The sequence below is a fragment of the Mus pahari genome, chromosome 7 (genome assembly GCF_900095145.1).
Source record: "Mus pahari chromosome 7, PAHARI_EIJ_v1.1, whole genome shotgun sequence".
NCBI lineage: Eukaryota > Metazoa > Chordata > Mammalia > Rodentia > Muridae > Mus > Mus pahari.
Genome location: NC_034596.1, coordinates 109,697,834 through 109,720,360, shown reverse-complemented (window position 1 = coordinate 109,720,360; position 22,527 = coordinate 109,697,834). Strand labels below are relative to the sequence as shown.

Sequence of the window (22,527 nt, the reverse complement as noted above, 5' to 3'; positions counted from 1 at the left end):
ACAAGGCTCAGGTTCTGTAGAGCTAAGGGAATAGATTATGGCTGCAGGGTAGGAATAGCCAGGTATGTTGGACACATCCTCAGGCTGCCATTTATATATCTTGGGTACCTCAGGCACAACTTCTATGAGGAATTGTAGGCAGCATGGTCCAGAGTCAGGGCGCAGCGTGGGCAGAGTATAGCAGCAGGCGACTGTGTTCTAGGGCCCCAGCATCATTCATAGCAGACTCTCACACAGAATGAAATCAGGTTTATTGCAGTATATACACAGCTTAGTTCCACTCTGTGTTTGTAGATATTCCACATATAACATGTAAGGTCACATGCTGGCTATATGGTTACTACACCTCTGTTATTGGTGAGTTCCAGCAGTGGGCTCTTTGTGATCAGCCCATCTCTTTACCAGGGAAAGGACCCAGCTCTGTTTAGCATTAGCACATGCTGGGCTGAGGGAATGGTGTCCCTGTACATCTGAATGTTCCCTGTGTAATCAGTGACTGCTTGTGTTCACATGTTCTACATGTCTCTTCAGGGTCATGGCAGAGTCATACCCAGTTGTTGACAGGACTCTTTCAGATATGAGAGAACTGTGTGGCCTCAGAACTGCTGACTAAGCAGTGAGTTCTGTATGAAGAGAGGCATGGCTGACACCAGGGCTTGTAGCATCCACCCATTGCCACTGCCGACAGCTCTTTTCAGTGTTCCTGACCCAACCCATTTGTTCCTCATGACTTGTTCTCTAGCCTTGTAGCCTGGAAGGCAGCGGAGTAGTGGTGTTTTCTAAACCATCTGAAGTGTCTGCCCCATGCAGCTCCAGACAAACTGGAGGCGTTTCAAGCATCGATGGAGGCAAAAGTCCAGGGGCAGTTCTATGGGATGGGACCTCAGCTAGTCTCTAGATACTTCTCTTCTGTACTAAAGCCCCCATGTACTGGAAGTGGGACCCCTACTTTTGTGATTCCCTGACCCTGCCAAGACCTCTGGCTCTGGCACAATGGTTGAGATCATTTGTATTCATACTAGCTGGAGCCTACATGCCACAGAAACCACAGGAAAAACATTTTGCAGCTCTTCTCCTTGGTGTGTGTGTGTGTGTGTGTGTGTGTGTGTGTGTGTGTGTGTGTGTGTGTCTATATGTGTTGGGGGGGAAGTGCCAGAACACTAGGTCCAGAACCTACAGTCCTTGCACTGGACCACGACATAGTCTTTCAGGGTCTCTGAGCACTGCAGGGAAAGGCACTCTCTGTCTTCAGCTGCTTTTTCAATCACAGCAAGCATTTCCTCTGGTCTGCTTGCCCACAGTTGCAAATAACATCAGAAAAATATGGACTGTTATTGGCAAATATCAGGTAGGAATACCTGATGCTGTTTTATACTTTGATAAAATAATTCTCTTTTTAAACAATTTTTAAGATGGTGATTTTTTTTTTAACAATGCAACAGTTTTCTGTTGGCTAGAGAACAACCCTGGGCTGAATGGACAAGTTACAAGGGCCTTCATGACAACAGCCAGCATGGGATCCAGAGCTGCTCACCACTTGTAGGAAGCAGCAGATGCTAAGTGCCTCAGGAGGATATGAGTTCCTGGTTTGGCCAATGAACCATGAATATCCTCCTTGACTTATCTTTGGTCCAGGGAATGGCAAGGGTGTGGCTGTCCAGATGTAGTCCCACAGGACACAACTCAAGGCCAGAGGGACCAGGAAGCTTCTAGGATGAGAAGGTTGCTCTCAACTGCTTTCTGTGGTATGCCATAGACTGAGGAGGAATTTCAGAGACATCCAAAGGCATGCATTGGGTGCCACAGGGTGGTGACGCTCAGCTGGTTCTGGACCTGGTTCCCCCTGACAGGAGGCAGTAGGGGAACTGGAATCTTCTTCCTTGTTCTCTTCAGAGAACTAGAATCCAGTTTTGATGTTCAGGGCCACCTGGCTTCCTTGCTCTCCTTGAAAGTAGAATATGGCTGAGCCATATTATGAAGAAGATGGCTTAAAGGCCAGAGTTTGACAATAATAATTGGTGTTTCAATCAAGTTACACATGAGGATCAGAGTTAAGGACCAGGGCTGAACCAATAAGGCACCAGACACTGGGGCAGCAGAGGAATCTGGCAAACACATATGTCAAACCCAGCAGAACTATCAGCTCTGTGTAAGGGACACAGCTAAATGACTGAGGTCTCTGACTGCAGGAAGGACTGGGTGCGGGAGCCACGGTGTATCTGTAGGGCGCTTTCTGAGCCATTCCGGGACATGGACCAGCTGTGCAGCCGGTAGTCCCGGCTCCCAGGTTGGGTCAGGCACAGGCCTCGCCATCTTCTTTTCAGTTCACACTGTACCTGGGGATGAGCGTGTTAGTGAAAAATCAGCTTGAAATGCAGGAACTCACGAATCCTCCAAAGCAGCATGAAGCATGTATTCAACCACTAGATAGCAAATAACTGGCGTGGTTTTTAGAGCTTTTCTCTAGTAGCCACAGGATGAGCGGTCTGGCCCACGCCCATTCCTGGCTCCAGGAGAGAAGTAATCCTCAGGTCTCAGGAAGGTGTTGGATGAGTGTAGAGTGTGGGGTAGGGTGGGGCAGAACTGGGAGCTGGAGGAGATAGGTCCGGCTTTGATGCATATGAATGCCAGGCACCAGCAGGCTACACTGCTGAAGGTGAAGGTCATACAGAGACAGCCAGCAATACCTAGGGTGGGTAGATTCTAAGGATTGGAGGCTTACGGAAGGAGTGTTTACATAAGGAGAACTAGGCTCTCGTGTGTCTTGGGACAGTGATATATCTCTCAATGAGGCCTAGCCCCTCCCACCAGCGCCACACCTTCTTGGACTCAGTTCTGGGTTGAAGAGTAAGATGCTGACCATAGCGGTTGGAGAGATGGCTCAGAAGTTAAGAGCATTGTCTGCTCTTCCAGATGTCCTGAGTTCAATTCCCATCAACCACATGGTGGCTTACAACCATCTATACTGAGATCTGATGACCTCTCCTGACATGCACGTGTACATGCAGATAGAGCACTCATATACAATAACTAACTAAATAATTAAATATGTTGATTATGAAGGGGCGGTTGGGTGGAGGACAGAGGCTCAATTTTGCTGGAAGGACTGGAAATATTGCTAAGAGGGGCTTTGGGAAACCAAGTTTGGACTTGGTTGCATGGGGGAATAGTTGGGCAGAGGTTGATGATGGGGCCAGCTCCTGACCCAATGTATGTCAGTGCCCAATTCCAGCTGACAAAGCACTTACCTCACTGTTCAGGAAGCAGTATAGAACTGCTACCACCAGGCCCTGCAAGGAGACAGAGTGTCAGAGCTGCCCACAGTTTGCGGCCCCCACAGCACTTCCCATACTTACCTGGAAGGAACCAACACATAACTCAAACAGGATCTGGTACGTGGAGGAGATGCCAATAGGGAAGGCAGCAAACACCATGTAGTGGACACCAAACAGTGGGATTAGCAGCAGTGTGGACTTGGCAAGCCTCCTAGTAGAAGGAGAAGGACATGATGCCACCCAAGATCATGAGAGATTTGAGAGGCTGAATCAGTCCGGGAATATACAAATGCTTACTCTTTTTTTTGTGCCAGTGAACCCTCTTCTTTGCACACTTGGGCAGACTTTTCACACGTGGACATGCAAGTTTTCTCGTGAAGACAAGCTTCCTACAGGGTATATCGTGTGGCTCACCAGCTTACAGGGAATTTACCGTTCTTTGTTACGAGTGCCAACTGCTGGGCCACACTACTCTTTGACAGATGGTTCTGGTGGGACTGGGAAGGGGCAGGACCCTGGATTCCATTCTCAGAACTGGGTGGGTGGGGGATTGCACGCAGTGTCCCCAAAACATACAGGGATCTTCCATTACTGACACAGGCACCAGTCATTATGGATCAGTTTTCCCTGGCATCTGAGTCATCTCAGCCAAAGCTTCCTAGACTTCTACTGAGTTGAAACTGTGTGGAGGCCTTGTGGCAGCTCAGATTGCAGGCCTTATCAGAATTCTGGAACGGGAAGAGTTGGGCAACCGTCTGAGAATCTGAATTTCTGTCGAGTTGCTGGTGATGTCTGCTGTCCTTATCCTGCCCTATTAGCCCCACACTAGGCACCGGGTGTCTAGCTTACCATCCCCAGGTGCCTCCAACTGCTAAGGAGTGAGTGCTCATCTGAGCAGCCAGCTGGAGGGTATACAGGCATGTGGAAGCCCTCTCTTGGATTCTTACTATCACAAAGCACATAGCCCATCTCCTCTAGATTCAGCTAGGGGAAGCAGGAGGCTCCTCCTGGTTCCTGTTCCTTTTTCCTTTCATTACCTTCTGTGATGCTCTGCCCAAGGACTGGCAGGATAAGAAGGTTGGCCCTCTTGGAGTAGGTGTGTCACTATGAACTTGGGCTTTAAGACCCTCATCCTAGCTGTCTGTAAGTCAGTATTCTGCTAGCAGTCTCCAGATGAAGATGTAGAACTCTGAGCTCCTCCTGTACCATGCCTGCCTGGATGCTGCCATGTTCCTGCCTTGATGATAACTGACCAAAGCTCTGAACCTGTAAGCCAGCCCAAATTAAATGTTCTTTTTAAGAGTTGCTTTGGTCCTGGTGTCTGTTCACAGCAGTAAAACCCTAGCTGAGGCACCTTTTAACACAGGAGAAAACTTTCTCTCACTTATTTCTTTTCTTTTTTTTACTCTTTTCTTTTCTTTTTTTTTTTTTTTNATTTTCTTTATTTACATTTCAAATGCTATCCCAAAAGTTCCCTATACCTCCCCACCCCTGCCCCCCTACCCACCCACTCCCATTACTTGGCCCAGGCCTTGCCTTGTGCTGGGTCATATAAAGTTTGCAAGACCAAGGGGCCTCTATTCCCAGTGATGGCCGACTAGGCCATCTTCTATATATGCAGCAAGAGACACAAACTCAGGGGGTACTGGTTAGTTCATATTGTTGTTCCACCTATAGGGTTGCAGCCCCCTTCAGGTCCTTGGGTACTTTCTCTAGCTCCTCCATTGGGGACCCTGTGTTCCATCCAATAGCTGGCTGTGAGCATCCACTTCTGTGTTTGCCAGGCACTGGCATAGCCTCACAAGAGGCCGCAATATCAGGGTCCCTTCAGCAGAATCTTGCTGGCATGTCTCTCACTTATTTCAAAGGTTTCCTTTCCAAGTCCACACAAGCTAGAGTTATCTGAAAGGAGGAACCCTCAATTGAGGAACTGCCTCCAAAAGATCAAGCTGTAAAGCATTTTCTTAATTAGTGATCAATGGGGAAGTGCCCAGCCCAGTGAGTGAGGCTACCCCTGGGCTGATGGTCCTGGATTCTATAAGAAAGCAGGCTGAGCAAGCCAGTAAGCAGTACCCTCCAAGGCTTCTACATCAGTTCCTACCTCCAGGATCCTGCCCTGTTTGAGCTCCTGCCCTGAGTTCTTGCAGTAAAGAATTATGCTGTGGAAATGTAAGTCACATAAACTCTTTCCTACCTAACTTGCTTTTTGGTCGTGAAGTTTTATCACAGTCTTAACCCTAAGACACAGACTATGCAAATTCTAGAGATGTGTGTCTTCCTCTACATATTGGGTTCTATTAGGTCAGGGATTAAGATCAGGTATTTTCCCATTTGATAACCTGCACAGAAGTCTGGTACTTTCTGTCACGGTCATGGTGCAAGTGGTAGGTATTTCTACCAACTGGATGTCACTGCAGCTGCTGCCTTGCAAATGTACACACTTAAGGCTCTGTGTCCAGCAGGGTGGGTCACCAGGCTCCTGAACATAATTTCTTTAGCTGAGGTTATATGGAAGCTGCCAGGCCCTGACATTTATGTGACCTATCTACACATCTGTCCTAGGAAAGCCTGTAGGCGAGGAAGGACTTTAGTCTTTCTTTGCTATAACCCAAGGGGTGAAACATAGCCCTCTGCCCTTCTCATCACCCTGGAAGAGCACAGACTTCATTACCCTATATAATTGTTTCCAAAATAAAAGTATCCATCCAAAGACCTTCTTAACTAACGCTCCCCAGGAGCCCAGAGAAAAGGTCAGCACAGACACTAAACAGGATTTGCCGAAAATCCAAATCCAATTGAAAGGCGACTAAGGATGCCCTCCCTGCTTTCCAGGGCTGCAGAGGGGATGCGTGAGAACCATTATCTCTGATCAGGCACCATGTGGCAGCTTATACCTTGTTATGTGTAGCCTGGCAGGTTTCTTCCACAAGGAGAAACTTATTTCTTGTATTTTGTGCACAGCATGACACCACTAAGACTTAAATGCCCACCAAGTCCTTTCTCTATTCTTCTGTGCCAGGCACTGAATGTCTTTCAGTTGTTTCTCAAACCCAACAGGCAAAAATCCATTCCATTTTACAGGAGAGGAGACAGCATACAGGGAGGACCTCTCCCTGCTCAGCCATACTGCTGGCTCAGCACCCACATCATGCTGCATTTTTTTTTCCCCATGAAAAGCAGCCTGGGTGCAGGTAGTAACTTCCAACAGGCTGGGAGCTGATCAGTTCCCTGGGTGATGCAGATCTTAGCCAGCACAGCGTCATCTGAACCCAGGCTCCTGACCTGTACCAAATACAGCATCACCAAACTGAGCCCAGGTTCCTGAGCTATACCAAATACGACATCGCCAAAATCATGATCACATCACACCTGAGCTGGGATATATTTTCCCTTTGTGAATTATGGGTAAACTACTGATTTCTTGGATTATCACAAATTAGCTGGTAACATTCATGACCTCCAGCCCTGTGCCCATCTAAGTGACACACCGCTTGTTAGATTACTGCTAAAAGCAGGTCTAGGCACAAAGGGCCAGCTGTGCTTGTGTGGACCAGCCCCAAGGTCTGGTTGGGAGGACAGACAATACGAAGAGCAACGTGTGGTTAAAGGGAGATGTTGAGCTGTGATATTTTACAATATCATAGAAAGGACACACATTTAAGGAACACTCTCACATGAAGACTCTATACATGATGGCAAACATGAGAGAATGTTCTTATTTTTAGCACTATCATCCTATCCATGTGGCTTCTTGGCCCCTGTGAATGCTGGGCTGGCAGACTCCAGTGTCAGTGCACGTTGAGCCTTAGAGGGCCACCTAGGTACCTTGAGGACCTTCTGTATACTGGCATTAGGCTCTACTCTCCACGGACTTTGCTGCACATTTCTCATGCTGGACAAGCAGATACTTACTTATACTGTGACTGGTCATTGCCACCAACATCTGGAGAAGTTAGCTTCTGAAGTAAGATCCTTACAATGCTGATGAAGAGGGCAAAGTTGACCTGCACAGAGATAAGAAAGGACTGTGTGATCTGTGAGCACCTTTACATTTTATCCCTGATCACGTATCTATAGGATTTAGCCACCACCTACCCCAGGCACTAGGTCTGCCCACTGCACCAAAGAGGACCTCGTGTGGGCATTGAGGGTACTACTGCATAAGGTTGTGGTTAACTGAGCAGCTAGAGATGGGCATCAGACTATTTTAATCTCCTCCAAGTCTAGAATCCTTTTGGTCTTATCGCCTTGGAGTCCACTCTTCCCTGGGTGTTTCCCTGGAGGTGATGGGGCCCTGTAGGAAGTTGGTAGCCACTTGCACACAGTGAAGCAGGGTGGCTATACTCTGTATGGTACAGGTATACAAAGGAAAAGCAGAGCATAGCCTCTCCAAAGGCAGCTACTTACTACAATAGAAACTAGAATGGGCATCCGAATGACCCACCAGGGGATGCTGTGGTCGTTTGTGTCCCAGCAACTGTTAGAGAGAAAGAAACTGGTGTCACTCTGACTCAACATATAAACTAGGCTCTGGGCAGAACTCTTTGGGTGAGGATTGATTCTCAGATGAAGCTTGCAGAACCAACCTTCCCCTATTGCAGTCACCTCCAACTAGATCTAACTGCCCTGCCTGTAGAATGAAGTGGCTTTCCTGGGTGAGTCAACCTGACAGTCTGCTAATGGCGAAGTAGCACGGAGTGCAGTTCCAGGGCTGGTAAATCTCAAAGCTGTGATATTAATTCAAGGCATGTGCTCTCACTTGCTCTTGATGCCATGAAGGCCTGTTTCTCCCTTCTGAAAACATATTTCCCAAAATTGTTTGTATCTCTGTCTCAAAGAATTAAAAATGTGCCTTGAGAGTGATTGAAGTGGTCTTGACTTTCAGTAGCGTTTATCTCCAGGAAAAGTGTGATTTTGCAAGGCTACAGCTCACAGTAGGTGCTGACTGTTCCAGCAAGGGCAGAGTTCCATGGCCTAGGGCCCCAGCCTGTTTGGCAATGTGACATGGGCAGTTGAGTTGGCTCTGAGACCTCCAAACCACAGAGCAAAGAGTGCCTTCCAGCTGACACTACCTCAGTTGTCAGTCCTGCTTACTGAAGGGTGACGGGGCCAGTGAGTCCAGCTGAGGAACAACTGCTGGGGTGGGTAGATGGAGTTTCATTTTTGTTGTCAGTGTAAAGTCAGAGACTAAAGAAGAGGATTGGCTCAGACCAACCACTCAGAGTGATATGCTCTTCAGTGGACAGCTGTTACCCTGGGGTCTGTGAGATACATCTAGGCTGGGGATGCCCGTTACTACCTCTGGGCTCAGAAGTTCTCAGAGGAGGAGCTCACAGAGGCTATCCAGGCAGCCACATAGCCTGATCTGAATGCATCCCCCCCCCCCCCCCCCCGCCCCAGTAAACCTGCTTGTTTCTGCTTGGCTCTCTTGGGGACACCAAAGAGTCATGCAAAGTGTCACTCATTTTGCCTGACTTGTCCCGATTCTAGCTAAACTTAGACACGGCTTAACTTTCACCTCTCATTTGGGCCATCTTCTAAATGCTTAGACTTGTAGTGAGTCTTTATGACCATTTACATGTCTTCTAATCATGGGGTGCTAAATGTTGCCCAGAAATGTCTTGACTGGCTGGAAGTCTTTTGTCTCTAATGGTACAAGTTTCCTTAGCTCTCAGATATTCTACCAGTACCAGTAGGCCTTGTTTCACAGGCATGAATGCACACATAGCACTTACCCTGTGTCTTCTAAAGAGAGGCGAGTTGCTGTCCATGCACCTATACACACACTGGGGATGCCTGTGGAGAGACCCCATCAGATTGGTTCCTGTTCATCAATGAGAAGCAGCACCCCTGTACTCATGAACCAGAACATGTAAAGAGGACTTTTCAATGAAAGGACCATATGGAAGCTCTCACTTAATGTCTTCATCAATATGTGAAGGTTTGCACTTATACCTTACTAAGCAGCAAGGACAAATATGTCTGAAAGCTGAGAATCTGAAACCTATCTGTTGAAGGCAGGGAGGCCAAGTAAGAGGGAGACACGCTCACTGGCTCCATTGTTGTCTGAGGGGCTGTGTGTTTTACTCCCTAAGCCATGCACGCTTTCATCCCTTCCTGCTCTGGAAAGAGCTGGGCTCCCAGCAACAGGTAGGTGTGCCATCAGCCAGCTCCTCTGATTTCTCATTGCTGATATGAGTTGTTTGTTAAAAGAGAGAGGAACAATTTTTTTTTTGCTACTTATTAGCAGCCGTTTCGTTTAAGGTAAGGGGGATGCGAATGGAAGTTTAATTCTAAAGGACTTTAAACCAGCTCCTTGCTGAAGGGGTTTGCAGCTCCATAGGAAGAACAACAATATTAATCAACCAGACCTCTCAGAAATCCCAGGGACTAAACCACCAACCAGAGTACACATGGAGGGACGCATGGCTCCAGCCACATATATAGCAGAGAATGGCCTTGTTGACATCAATGGGAGGAGAGACCCTTGGTCCTGTGAAGACTAGATGCCCCAGTGAAGGGGAATGCCAGGATTGGGAGGCAGGAGTGGGTGTGTGGGTGGAGGAGCAGGGGGAGGTAGGATGGGATAGGGAGGTTCTGGAGGGGAAACTGGGAAGGGGGATAACATTTGAAATGTAAATAAATAAAATATCAAATAAAAAGATAAAAATAAATAAATAAAACCAGCTCCTTGTTGACATTAATGGAACCCTCAGTGCACCCAAGGTGACCATGGAGTATGCCCCTGGAGTAGGGTTTTGCACAGAAACCTACATATTTTGGCCAAATAAGATAGGAATCAAAATGGAGAACATGAAGCCCTTACCCCATCCGATCAGAAGGTAGGCCAGGAAGCACCTGCTGGGAGGAAGGATGGCTACCAGGAGGGTGTGCAGGTAGAGACCCTCCACCAGAAGCCAATAGAAGTTCGCCATGATACAGTACTGGAAGAATACCAGGCTGAGCTTGCAGCCAACCTGGAACCAGAGACAGTGAGAGAACATGCCAGTTGGTAAAAATAGTTATGGTCGGCGGGGCAGCAATCTGTTTGGATAAGTTGTAAAGCAAAGCCAGCGTGCTGACTTGGACAGACATCGTTAATATCTTGGCCTGGCAGAGGCCAAAAATGTGTTATACTGAGGCACAGCCCTTTGTATATACAATGACAGGGACCGTCAGCAGGGAGCCTCTGATTCTCTGATGCAAGAAGTAGAGGCAGGGAGTTTCTGGGAGCCAGTTGTTGGCCACCTTCCTGGACACCAGGCTCAGACATTCCTCCTCCTCCTCCTCCTCCTCCTCCTCCTCCTCCTCCTATGCTATGGACACTTGAGGTACTTGCATTTCCCAGGATACCTGGGAGGCTGTCAGTGTCTGGATGCTGGGGGAAGGGTAGGCTCACTCAGTGGACCTGCAGCTACCTGGCCTCAACTCCTGCATCTGAACAAATGGTTAGCCCTGGAAAAGGTTGGCAGACTGTGATCATTTCCTTAAGAGAAGATAGGGATTTGGGGAGAAAAAACAATGGGCCAAAGTTAGGTTCCTAGACTTTAAAAACATTGACAACCTTTAATTTAATATGTCATTTTCCCTCCATTGATGATCTATTTTAAAACTCCTAGGAAAAATAGTTCATTTGCTATATTACTCTTGTTTTACACTTAATTTGCAACGCTAATGGATTACTCAAAATTTACATACCTACTCTTAGAATCTTTTTCATGTATGTCCATGCATTGTAACTATACCCACCCACATACAGATATATGTATTCACCCATATTACATGTGTAAACATATAACACACATATATGAATGTGTATATTATATATTTATATTCACATATATGAATATATATCACATGTATACATTGAATATATACCCATCTTATACATAAAACATATCCATCCCACATATTGTATCCCATCTTGTATCCATAATACAAGGATCTCCACACATGTATGTTTACTTTATGTATCTGTAGATGTGCATATTTACAAACAGGTAAATGATAATGGAGTTGAAAGTGATATTCTTTTTCCTTTAAAAGCAGCAATTTCCTAATTATGCACAAAGTTGAGATCTCGATTTATTAAAAATTACCTGGTTTTTATTAAATTTATTAAATTACCTGGTTATATGAAAGGAGAACAAAGGCTTAAATATGCTGATTATATATTTTACATCACACATAGGAAACACAGAAGCCTTTCCAGAGGGCCTCCATGACTCTGAGGGGCTTGCCCTCAACATGTTGCACTGCACCCATGCCCCGGCCTCTTCCTCATAGCTATAGTCTTAAGCTTTGCCACCTCCTTTTTCTCAAATTAAAGTAAGGTACAGGACAATTCCTGTTTCTAGAAACAGTCAGACCCAGGGACTTCCTACTACTGTCCATCTTCTCCATCAGTGCGGATTCTCACAGCTTCTGATCTCCTGCACATAAACACCCCCACAACCCAGCCCTGGAAAGGAGAAAACAAAGATACAAAATTGTGTAACTTGTTATCACTCACTGGGATAGTGAGTGAAACAAAGTACAAAATCTCTGAGAGATGAATCTGGTAGGAGATAACCTGTTTAAATGTATCTTGCTTTTTCAACACTTGATAAAGACTCTCCTACTTTAGAACACAAAATGAGTAAATTACAAGTGCATTAAAGATATAAATTAACAAAATAGAGATCAAATATCTCTTAATAAAAATAGGAAACCTGAAACCTAAACAAATGTAATGCTAAAAGGCTAGGAGAGTATACAAATACACTGAAAACTTCTACCAAGTAGAAGACTACCAAAATGCAACTGACAAGTAGTGAATCTGAAAACACATTTGCAACAGAAATATAAAAGGCTCCTTCTAGCAGACAATATAGACAAACTTGTCAAGGAAAGATAAGGCCATGTTTTGGGAGGTGGAAAGAATCCCGGAAGGATGGCTGCTCTTGGCACAGGGTACCAAGGAGAGAGCTTCACATCATAGTCCTCCCGGTGCCTCTCAAAAAGCAATCAATTAATTTGCTTACAGTTTAAAATACATCTGCTCTTTGCATGGTACTAGCCCCAGGCAATGGCACGAGGAGGTGTTTTGGTGGGTAACAAGGTCACAAGAGTGGAGCTAGGAGATGAGGAGGTGGTTGAGAAGTAGGCCCTTTTTCTATGACCCTTAAGAGATTCCCAACTGGCAGTGCTTTGGTCCTGACCTTGGCTTCCAGAGCAGTAAGAAGTGGTGTCTGTCCTGTTGTGTCTGCTTAGGTTGCTGAGATGCTTTGAGCTGACTGCTCCGCCTGTGAGTTCCACCTCACAGGAACAGGAACACATCAGTGTGTGGAAGAGAACACCTAGAGATATGACAGCAGTGGATAAAACCAGGATGGTACCCATGCTGGGGAAACTAGTCAGACGAATCATGCTGCACCATGTGGTGGCTATGACAGACAAAAGGGCACGGCCGACTTGGGGGCATCTATATAGGAGAAGGTGCAGAGGGATGCTTATGAGGACCCCATGTTCTTGCTAAATGAAACCAGAAATGCTGCTTCTCATCTCTGTCCCTTAGCTCATTGGTAACAGGTGTGACCTGTGAGGAGGACCAGAGACCTGAGCAACATGGAATCCTCTCTGACCTCATCTTCCACAGCATTGCTCACAGAATCACGTAACACTGGAGTCCGGTGTGTGTGCATGTGCGTGTGTGTGTGCATGTGTGTGTGTAGGGGGTCTGCTGCTGCCCTGCTAGGTCAGTACAAGGATTAAGAAGGCCAGGCAGATCATTAGCAGGATCCTGAGAGACCAAAGCTCTGTCTGGGAGTCTCTGTTTGAGTATATACACATGTGCATACTCATGTGTCTGAGGTGCATATATGCACACAGACATACTTGGGATGCATGTACACATGTTTGAACAATGTCTAGCTTTTGAGCATTTTGAAGATGAGTGAAAAATTGTTCATGTGCAGGTTTTTGTATATGCTCTGCATATGTATATGGGCAAACTCATTCACTGTTTCTGCTTTTTTTTTTCTCTTCCATTCTGACATCAGCTGTGTGTGATGATGACCCCTAGCCGAACTTCCTGCCTCGACTTTTGGTCTGCTATCCCCCCCACTCCCCTAGACAGTAGTCAAACAGAGCCCATTTCTGTCTAGGTGACTGTCTGGGACTTGATATAGTGTGTGGGACTGCGGCTTAACCGCTTCCCTCATCCAGACAAGCAGCACTCAGGATTCTTAGAATCTGTTCAGATCTCTAATGATAAACTGCTCCGCCAAACGCAAGCTGCCCAGAAGCTGAGGAACCTATGTGGCCTCTGGCCACCTAGAAGAGTTGTTCTGCCAGCCTCCCTGGCCAGGAAGAGGCCTCTTCATGTGTGGAATCATTCTGCTGCCTGGAAAAAGCAATTTGTCACATCGTGGGGAGCATTTCTGGTGGGCTGCTTGGGAGAGTAATGTTGGTTTAGTGAAATACATCCAGGAATAAAATGGAAAAAATGGAGTTGGAAGGAGAAAGGCTTCCCGTGGCTCACTCTGCAGTCTGACTCTATATTGCTAATGTGTTCGTAACTTTATCATTCTTCCGACAGCACCATCCTTTTCCTCCTCTCTCCCACCTATGCGGGGTTCTGGCTTTCTTCTTTGGTTCCCTCTTTGCACCCTTTTCCCTCCTGACTGCCTCCTCTGTGTTTGAACCTCAGGGTCTTTAGGTACTGGATCTTCTATTCCCCAAAGAATAGCTTGGGAAACAGGCTTAGGTTCCCTGTCTCTATTTTTAGCTCTCACTCCCAGCCTTTGGCACTAGCCTGGGTATGCTGGCTGGTGTCTGACCTGGGGGAGAAGGACTTACTCAGGGGGGATCTTCAGCACCTTGGGAAAACTGCAGGATTTCCTCAGCCCAGTCTCATCATCTGTGATGCAGGCTAAGTCCTGGTTCAGCAAGTACTCACAGCGGTGTAGGGAAAGAGACTGAACTCAACACTGTAGTGTGAGGTGGAGATTCCCCTGTAGGTTCTGGCAACATGGAGAGGGTGGGTTGGGTGGTGCCGCTGCTCTACCCTCTTCTTCTCCAGGTGGGTCCTGGGTGTCTCTGAGGCTCAGTTTCTTTAAGAAACAGCTAAGGAATCAGAGGGAGCTCTGGGCCCTGACCTGGGTGCGACACCTCAGTGCTTACCTCTGGCAAGCACATGCTAACAGCCTCAGCTCAGAACAGAAGAGGCGGATTAGTTTTTGCATCGCAGCAAGGGTTCTCTCACCTGCCTGGCCGCTCTGCCTTGGCTCTGCTTATAGGGATAATGGTGACAATTTACTACCTAGGCAAGTCAATTGGACAGTGACAGCAAGGTATGCCCAGGGGCAGAATTTTCCAGGTGCTGGATCCTGTTTTTGACTTTTCTATTGTAACAGATCTCTTTGAAAGCCCACTTCTATATCATGAGCCTGCAGGATGCACCTTGTGAGGTAGATGGTGAGGGCTAGCCATAGCTGACATGCTATACAGCTACAAGGCACGAGGCCGTGTCAAAACTAAACTAATTAAACTTTCTTCAGGCCAAACGATGTTAGCAGATGATTCTACTTCCATGCATCAGGGGTGGGGAAGGTGGGGCAGTTCAGTGTCCTGTCTCTTTAAGTTACTGAGACCCCCAGATCAGGTGCTGCACCAAATTCCCGAATGTGGAGCATTATATGCTAGCCGAGAAAACCCTGGGAAGACTTGCATGCAGAAGGCCCTTAAATACCTGTCCCATGCGAGTTGATTTTCTGCAGGAAATGGGTAGAAGGGTTCCCTGGAATCTGGACGACTTAGACTAAAGTGTATGCTCATCTACAAAAGGATTTCTCACGTGCTCCTGCTGTGAGCCTTGGTCACCAGGGCCTAGAGTCTTTTAAGTTCCCAGCCCCACACAGTGACTAGACACCAATCAGCCTTCTTGTGGACCCCTGGTCTTGCTAGCTGACACAGGCCTGAACCCATCCAGCTTCTTTCCATTGCTCAGGCATGAGAAGGACTATGATCCTGCTGCGCCTTTGAGAGCAAAGAGGTTGGTAGGTACTAGGGTCTCCCCATACCCAGTGATCTTGCCCTCAGGATAGTCTTACCCAGGAGGCTGGCTGGTCGTGGCAGCGCAGTATACCTGAGCTGGAGTAGAGCACGCTGTCTTTGACCAGCACAGAGATGGCTCTCAGCATGAAGGAAAGGAACAGGTTCAGGTGGATGTAGTTCCTTGTGCAGTGCAGCTTCCTGAAGTGGGAAAGTCAGAAACTGATGTTTAATTATCATCTATGGTCTTTCTTCTCATGAAGTTTACCATTTATTTAACTTTGATTATCACAGGTTTTTGTTCATTTTCAGTTTGCATCATGATACACATGAGCTTTTTTTTTTTTTTTTTTTTTTTCAGATTGTCCCTTAGGTTGGTGCTCAGTATGAATGAATAATGCGAAAGCCACCCAGAAGCTGCCTTGAGCCTGCAGTCAACTGTGTCTGTCTCCCCCATATGTTTCAGGACACAGGCTGTGTAGCTGAATGTGGGTGTCCCATCATCCTCATCTTCTGTTGTAGCTTGTGGTCTTCATGCTTCTACTCTGAGACAGAGCCACAGCCATGACCTCACCCGTTTCTCGGGTGAAACTTGGCCTCAAAGGCTTCGTGTAATTTTCTGAATTAGGTGGGAAACTGCCTTCTGTACAAGTTAACTTTCTTTTTATATCCACAGTAAGGGTACACTTTGATGTCTTCCATTGACCCCCTTCCTTGGCCACACAAGCTTTGATTTGCCCTCTGACTCTCTCATGGTCTGATTTTAAATTTTATGTATTTTAATTAATCTAAAGTTAAAAGCAAGAGCAGCATGGACCAATACTCTTTTGTACACTGTATTCTTGTCTTGGTAGAGCTGTATTTCATTTTAACATATTCACCATATATGTATCACGTGTGTGTGTGTGTGTGTGTGTGTGTGTGTTATATACTATGGCAGTGTCAGGTGTATGTACCCTCTAGTATTATACACAAATGAGACACTGATGTAGGTTAATAGATTAATTCAGTTATAGTTATTTTCTTTTCTGTACACAAATGGAACATATGTTAATATGTTAATATTTTTGGAGACTGAATGAGTTCTAGTAATAATTAAAAAAATCATATTCAATTATTTGTGGAAATATGTTATTTTAGTTGTAAGTACTTTATAAAATAAGTGTAGGTGAGCCTTAGAATTTAAAGTGAAGGCATACTACTGACATAGCAGAACATGAAGAGGAGAATGATTAGATGAGAATATGTCATGAACAGCAGATGCTGTTTTCTGTGGTAGAGAGATTCTGTTGAATTTAACAAGAACGTTCCAAAAGTTAGTCACCTGAAATTAGAATTAAAATTCCAACAAAGGAGCCAGTGGAAACAGTGGGATGGGGCCCTTGTCCAGCACTTCCAAGAAACCCTGAAACCTGGCAAAACTACTCAGACTAACCCTGTTGGAACTCTGGAAAAATAGTCGAGTTGATAGCTATGTGATCCCCGATCCCAGATGAGCACACTGTAGGTTAACCTTGCCTTGTTCTATGGTACATGCCCAGCTTAGCATTGTCCTGAAGACTATAGCTCATGTTTTTCATGGTTTCAGGAATTACCTACAGACACAAGATAATTTTTTCTTAAACTTTTAAGTTCATTGAATGGGTGTGACCTTCCAGAACCCACTCAGATTGAGCAGCAGCCATGATGAAAGCCACAGTTTCTGGATGCTGCCCAAGGCAACATTAACAGTTGAGGCAAATGACAGACAATCCAGACCCTGAGAAGAAAGACTGAGGAGAGAGGCTCTCTGGGGAAGCAGGATTTTGAAAACCTCTCATATATGCAGAGGAACTTAGAAACCTGCATACATGCTCTGGGCAGGTCATTTGCTCCCAAAGAGCAGTAAAAGCTCTTTGAGCAAAATGAAGTTAAGGCAGAGTGGTAAACAGCCTGTCCAAGCATTAGAGGAGTGCTTCTAACACAGCCAGACTCCCCATCTGGGAAATGTATGTTTTCTTTTCTTCCTGTGTTTCTCCTCTGACTGAGGATGTCTAAGGAAATCTCCATCATTAAGTGATTGACTGCTAGCTAACAATATATAGGCTTCAGACAGGGGCAATACAATCTCTACAAAATAGAAAAGCTTAGAAAAGTTACTAAATAAATGATTACAAGTTGGGCCTTTGTAGCACAGAGCTGTCATATCAGCTACTCAGACGCATGAAACATGAAGGTTGTAAATTCAGGATTTGCCTGGGGCCAAGAGAGATTTCAGAGCCAACCTGAGTATTTCAGAGAGACCCTATCTCACAATAAAAGTGAAGGAAAGGGTTGGGTTATACTTCAGTGGTAGACTGCTTGTATAGCACTGAGTTCAACAATCTCAAGTGCCACAAAAATAACAAAGTAGAATAAATAATACAGAAACAGCTACAACTCATAACAAAGGGCAACAAAACTGAGAGACAAAATTTGATTTCCAGAGTTATCACCTCATATTATTAAAAATGTCCAATTTCAACAAAAGATAATGATGCATTAAAAGATGCAAGAAAGCTGGATTACTAATAGGAAAAAGAAAGAAATAAAGCATTCTCTTTAAAAATCATAAAAAGCTAAAACAAACAAACAAACAAACAAACAAAAAACCCGTGTGAAGTAGCCTTAGTAGACAGAGGCTTAAGGTCAAATGTTTTAAATGTGTTCAAAAAAGAGAATGAAATAGAGCAATCCTTTGACAAACATAGAATTTCAATAAATAAATGAAACTTGAAGAAGTAACTAAAAAAATGTTGGATTTGAAATGTGCAACTGGCTTTAGAAATTCCCTAGAGATGGCCAAGGAAAATCTAGGCAGCAAAAGAGAGATTCAGTAAATTTAAAGACCAAAGAAAATTACCCAGTGTTAGAAGCTGTTATATAGTAATTTAGAAATGGAAACATTTCCTCTTGGAGTGAAGTCATTAAGGCTATGCAAGTAAACAAAACTTACCAGGCTCAGGAAATAAACACCTCACAAGTCTTAGGAAGTTCCTGAAACTTATGATATTGACAAGGAACCTTCTCAAACAACAATTTCTGAGTAGAGGAGACTCACCAACCTTTTTAGCAGCTTGCAAGTTGAGAAAGGGAACTCAGGAGATTTAGCTTTTGTGAATTATCATTTATGCTTGAGTGGGCTTTCCAGTGATGCAATTGCTTTTGAGTCATCCATGTCTCCATAAGTAACCTGTTGGAATTAGCCCCAGTAAACTCACTGGTTCACTAATTTAGACTTAAGGGAACTTTGGTCAGATGTAGGTCCCTACTTATTTATTTACATCTATTTATATGTTAAATACATGTCTGTTCATGTCTCTACAGAAAAAGTCAGATGTCAGAAGCAGAAAAATAAATAGATGAAAAAAAACCCCCAAAAGACATGGAATATTACCTATCGATTGCATAACAAGGCCCTGGATGCTCATGGAAAAGTAACAAGGGTTTGCAAAGGATATCAAAAGGCCAGAACAATTTTTAAAAGAACAAAAGTAGAATGACTCTCTGGATTCCAAATTTTCTGGAGACTGTGGTGATCCAGTTGTATGGCTCTGCAAATGGCACAGTACATAGACTGAGAATCTTAAAACATTCACATTTATGGCCAGTTGATTTCTGATGAAGCCAAGAACATTTAATAGTCTTTTAAACTGTTGGTGTTGAACCACGGGGTAGGAATTGTGAGGAAAAAAAGCTAGACTCTTCCATGTCATAGCATATAAAAAACTAACTGAAAATGAATCAGTGACCAAAACACAAGAGCCAGAAGGATGAAACTATTTTGGGTTGGAAAAACATGACCTTGGATATGACAAATTTAAATGTTATACCAAAACCACAAGCAACATAATGAAAAAATAGGCAATGTGGACTTCATCAAAATTTAAAACTTTAACATATTAAGTACACATCACCAAGCTTAAAAGAAACCTAACTAATGGCAGAAAAAAATTTGTAGGCTAGACTTATGATAAAAGTTAGTGTCTATAATGTATGAAAAATTTCAAAAATGTCATAAGAAGCCAAACAATTGAAACTGCACAAACATGGGACTAGAGAAGATATAAAGATGGTCAAAAAGCAGAAGAGGAGGCAGGAACAATGGGTTTGTTGGTGAAGTGTTTTCTGCACTAGCGTTAGAACCCAAGTTGGATTCTTTTGTGAAGAAGTCAGGTGCAAGCCCAGGGAGGATGAGGCTGGAGGATCCTTGGGGCTTGGGGCTTACTGACTAGCCAGCGTAGCTAGATCAGTAAGCTCAACATTCCATAAGAAACCATCTCAAAATACAGTGATGGATGACTGAGAGAAAAACTAGACATTGACCTCTGTCTTCCACACGCACACACACGCATGAGCTCTTACACACTTGTGCACACACACAAAGCACACGAGACTATCAGATACCACCTCACTCTACTGTCACTTATTGCCTGCATTCTGAGTATTTGCAATTCTCTGTATTAACCAACATTCACTGCAGAAAGAAGCCTCTGTGATAAGGGCTAATGACTGTACTAATCTACGTGTATTAAGATAGATATTTAGAACAGATTTCTATAAATGTCCATTTTGCAAAATAATAGTAAAGTAGGTTTACTAAGGCTTGTAAACCATAAGTTCTTGGCCAGGTTTAAAATACCAGGCATGAGTTCCATCCTGTGTAATGGATCTTAAATCCAATCAGAAAGCAATTGGCTAACCCCCCTTGTATAGTTAAAATTACATTGTTTTGATAAAATACCATGACCACAAGCAACATGGGACTTATTAAATCTTATGCTTACAGGTAATAATCTATCACTGAAGGAATTCAGGGCAGGAACTCAAGGTAGGAATTTGGAGCAGAAACTGTAGAGGAGGGCTGGTTATAGACTCACTTTTTCTAGCTTTCTCACCTAGTTTTCTTCTATAGCCCAGGCTCACCTGCCTGGGGATGGTGCCACTCACAGTGGTCTCCTACATCCCACATCAAACGACAATTAAGACAATTGCCCACAGATATGACAATTGACCAATTTGATCCAAACAATCTAATTGAGACTTCCTCTTTACAAGTGAATCTTTATTAAGTCAAATTAACAATAAAAACTAGCTAGCATACGCTCATTAAAAAAAAAAAAGCAAAGGGTATGAACTTAAGAAGTGTGTGGTAGTGAATCGGAGGTGGGGAGGGTATTGAATATAATCAAAATGCACTTTATACACGAAGTTTCAAAGAATACATTAAAATCATCTTCAAAGAGAAAACAATCTGAAATCTCTGCTCCTACAAATCTCTCTGATCTTAAGAATGAAAGAGAAGTTGTTGTTCCACCTATAGGGTCCCAGACTCCTTCAGCTCCTTGGGTACTTTCTCTAGCTCCTCCATTGGGGGCCCTGTGTCCCATCCAATAGCTGACTGTGAGCATCCACTTCTGTGTTTGCCAAGCAGTAGCCTCACAAAACCAGTACCCCAAGAGCTCGTGTCTCTAGCTGCATATGTAGCAGAAGATGGCCTAGTCGGCCATCATTGGGAAGAGAGGCCCCTTGGTCTTGCAAACTTTATATGCCTAGTACAGGGGAATGCCAGGGCCAAGATGTGGGAGTCGGTGGGTAGGGGAGCAGGGTGGGGGGAGGGTATAGAGAACTTTCAGGATAGCATTTGAAATGTAAATAAAGAAAATATCTAATAAAAAAGTCAACAAAAACAAAAGCTAAAAATTAAAACCAATAAAATGTATACTCCTTATTTGGAAAAAAAAAAAGAATGAAAGAGATGTCCAACAGTAGATCAAACTCTGTAAACGACAGTGCCATGAACCGGATTTGTAGAATATACTGCTGGTTTTGTGTGTCAACTTGACACAAGCTGGAGTTATCACAGAGAAATGAGCCTCCCCTGAGGAAATGTCTCCATGAGATCCAGCTTTAAGGCATTTTCTCAATTAGTGATCAAGGGTGGGAGGGCACATTGTGGGTGGTACTATCCCTGGGCAGGATATTTCTGTGTTCTATAAGAAAGCAAGCTGAGCAAGCCAGGGGAAGCAAGTTAGTAGGTAACATCCCTCCATGGCCTCTGCATGAGCTCCTGCCTCCAAGTTCCTACCCTGTGTGAGCTCCTGTCTTGACTTCCTTTGGTGATGAACAACAATGTGGAAGTGTAATTTGAATAAACCCTTTCCTTCCCAACTTGCTTCTTGGTCATGATGTTTGTACAGGAATAGAAACCCTGACTAAGACAAAGAGCATACCTAGATTAAAGTGGAGAGACATGGAAAAGATGGAAGAATGGTAAGAAAATATATGAGAACAGCCAAAACACAGAACGCACTGAGGATGGTGATCCAGGAGAAGAGAATAATGGGAAGCAATACTTCAGGAGGCACCAGCCAAGGACTTCTGACACTGATCAAAGAGAGTAACAAGTCAGACATTTCACAACCGTAAGAAAGATACAAAAGTAATGACACTAAGCCCATGAACGTCAGCTTCAGAAAGTTAATAAAAACTAGCTTATTGCAACACAGGGAGAGACAGTTGAAAGTGGAAAAGACTATACTTTTAGGAACAAAGTCGAGCCACAGGCAACTCCTAGGGAGCTACAACCTTATCCTCAGTACTCAGAAATATTCTTTTAAAACTCAAGTCAAAAGTATCTGTTTTAGACAAGCAACATGTCTGAGAATTCATTGCCATTGCAGTATGATCAGAGGTGCCTAGGCAGGCTCATGAGAAGCAGAGCAATGGCCCCAGCAGGGAGGAAAGTGTCAGAAAAATGAAGGGCAATATGTAGGCAAGCTAAACCTTAAACACCGACCTTAAACAGCAATGTCTGTGGGATCTCATAGAATTAAAACACAAGACAAACAAACAAACAAACAAGCATGAACATCACATGGAGTTAAGAAAAGATGCTCTTGAATTGACTGGGAAAATCGTAAAGAGCAGGTTAGAGGTTATGAATAAGGGAATGTGTCTGTGGCGGTGGTTGTGCATGCTTTAATTCCAGCTCTTGGGAGGCAGAGGCAGGAGGATCTCTAAATTTGAGGCCAGCCTGATCTACAAAGCAAAATCCAGGTCAGCCAGTGCTGCACAGAGAAACCCTGTCTAGAGAAGGGGGGGATAGGAGAGGAGAGAGAAACAGGCACAGACACAGACACAGACACAGACACAGACACAGACACACACACACACACACACACACACACACACACACACA

The 22,527-nt window shown here is 44.6% G+C and overlaps 1 protein-coding gene across 1 annotated transcript in view; it reads right to left on the bottom strand.

Moving 5' to 3' along the window:
- Positions 1 to 251: 251 nt before the first annotated feature.
- Vipr2 (vasoactive intestinal peptide receptor 2) overlaps positions 252 to 22,527 on the bottom strand; it is a 67,911-nt gene continuing 45,635 nt past the window's right edge. Inside the window, exons 6-13 of the mRNA XM_021202258.2 lie at positions 15,368 to 15,509; positions 10,102 to 10,252; positions 9,011 to 9,071; positions 7,683 to 7,752; positions 7,188 to 7,279; positions 3,357 to 3,486; positions 3,249 to 3,290; positions 252 to 2,336 (exon numbers count right to left, since the gene is read on the bottom strand). Coding sequence (XP_021057917.1) covers positions 2,163 to 2,336; positions 3,249 to 3,290; positions 3,357 to 3,486; positions 7,188 to 7,279; positions 7,683 to 7,752; positions 9,011 to 9,071; positions 10,102 to 10,252; positions 15,368 to 15,509 — 862 coding nt within the window. The 3' untranslated portion in view covers positions 252 to 2,162. The remainder of the gene's footprint in view (positions 2,337 to 3,248; positions 3,291 to 3,356; positions 3,487 to 7,187; positions 7,280 to 7,682; positions 7,753 to 9,010; positions 9,072 to 10,101; positions 10,253 to 15,367; positions 15,510 to 22,527) is intronic.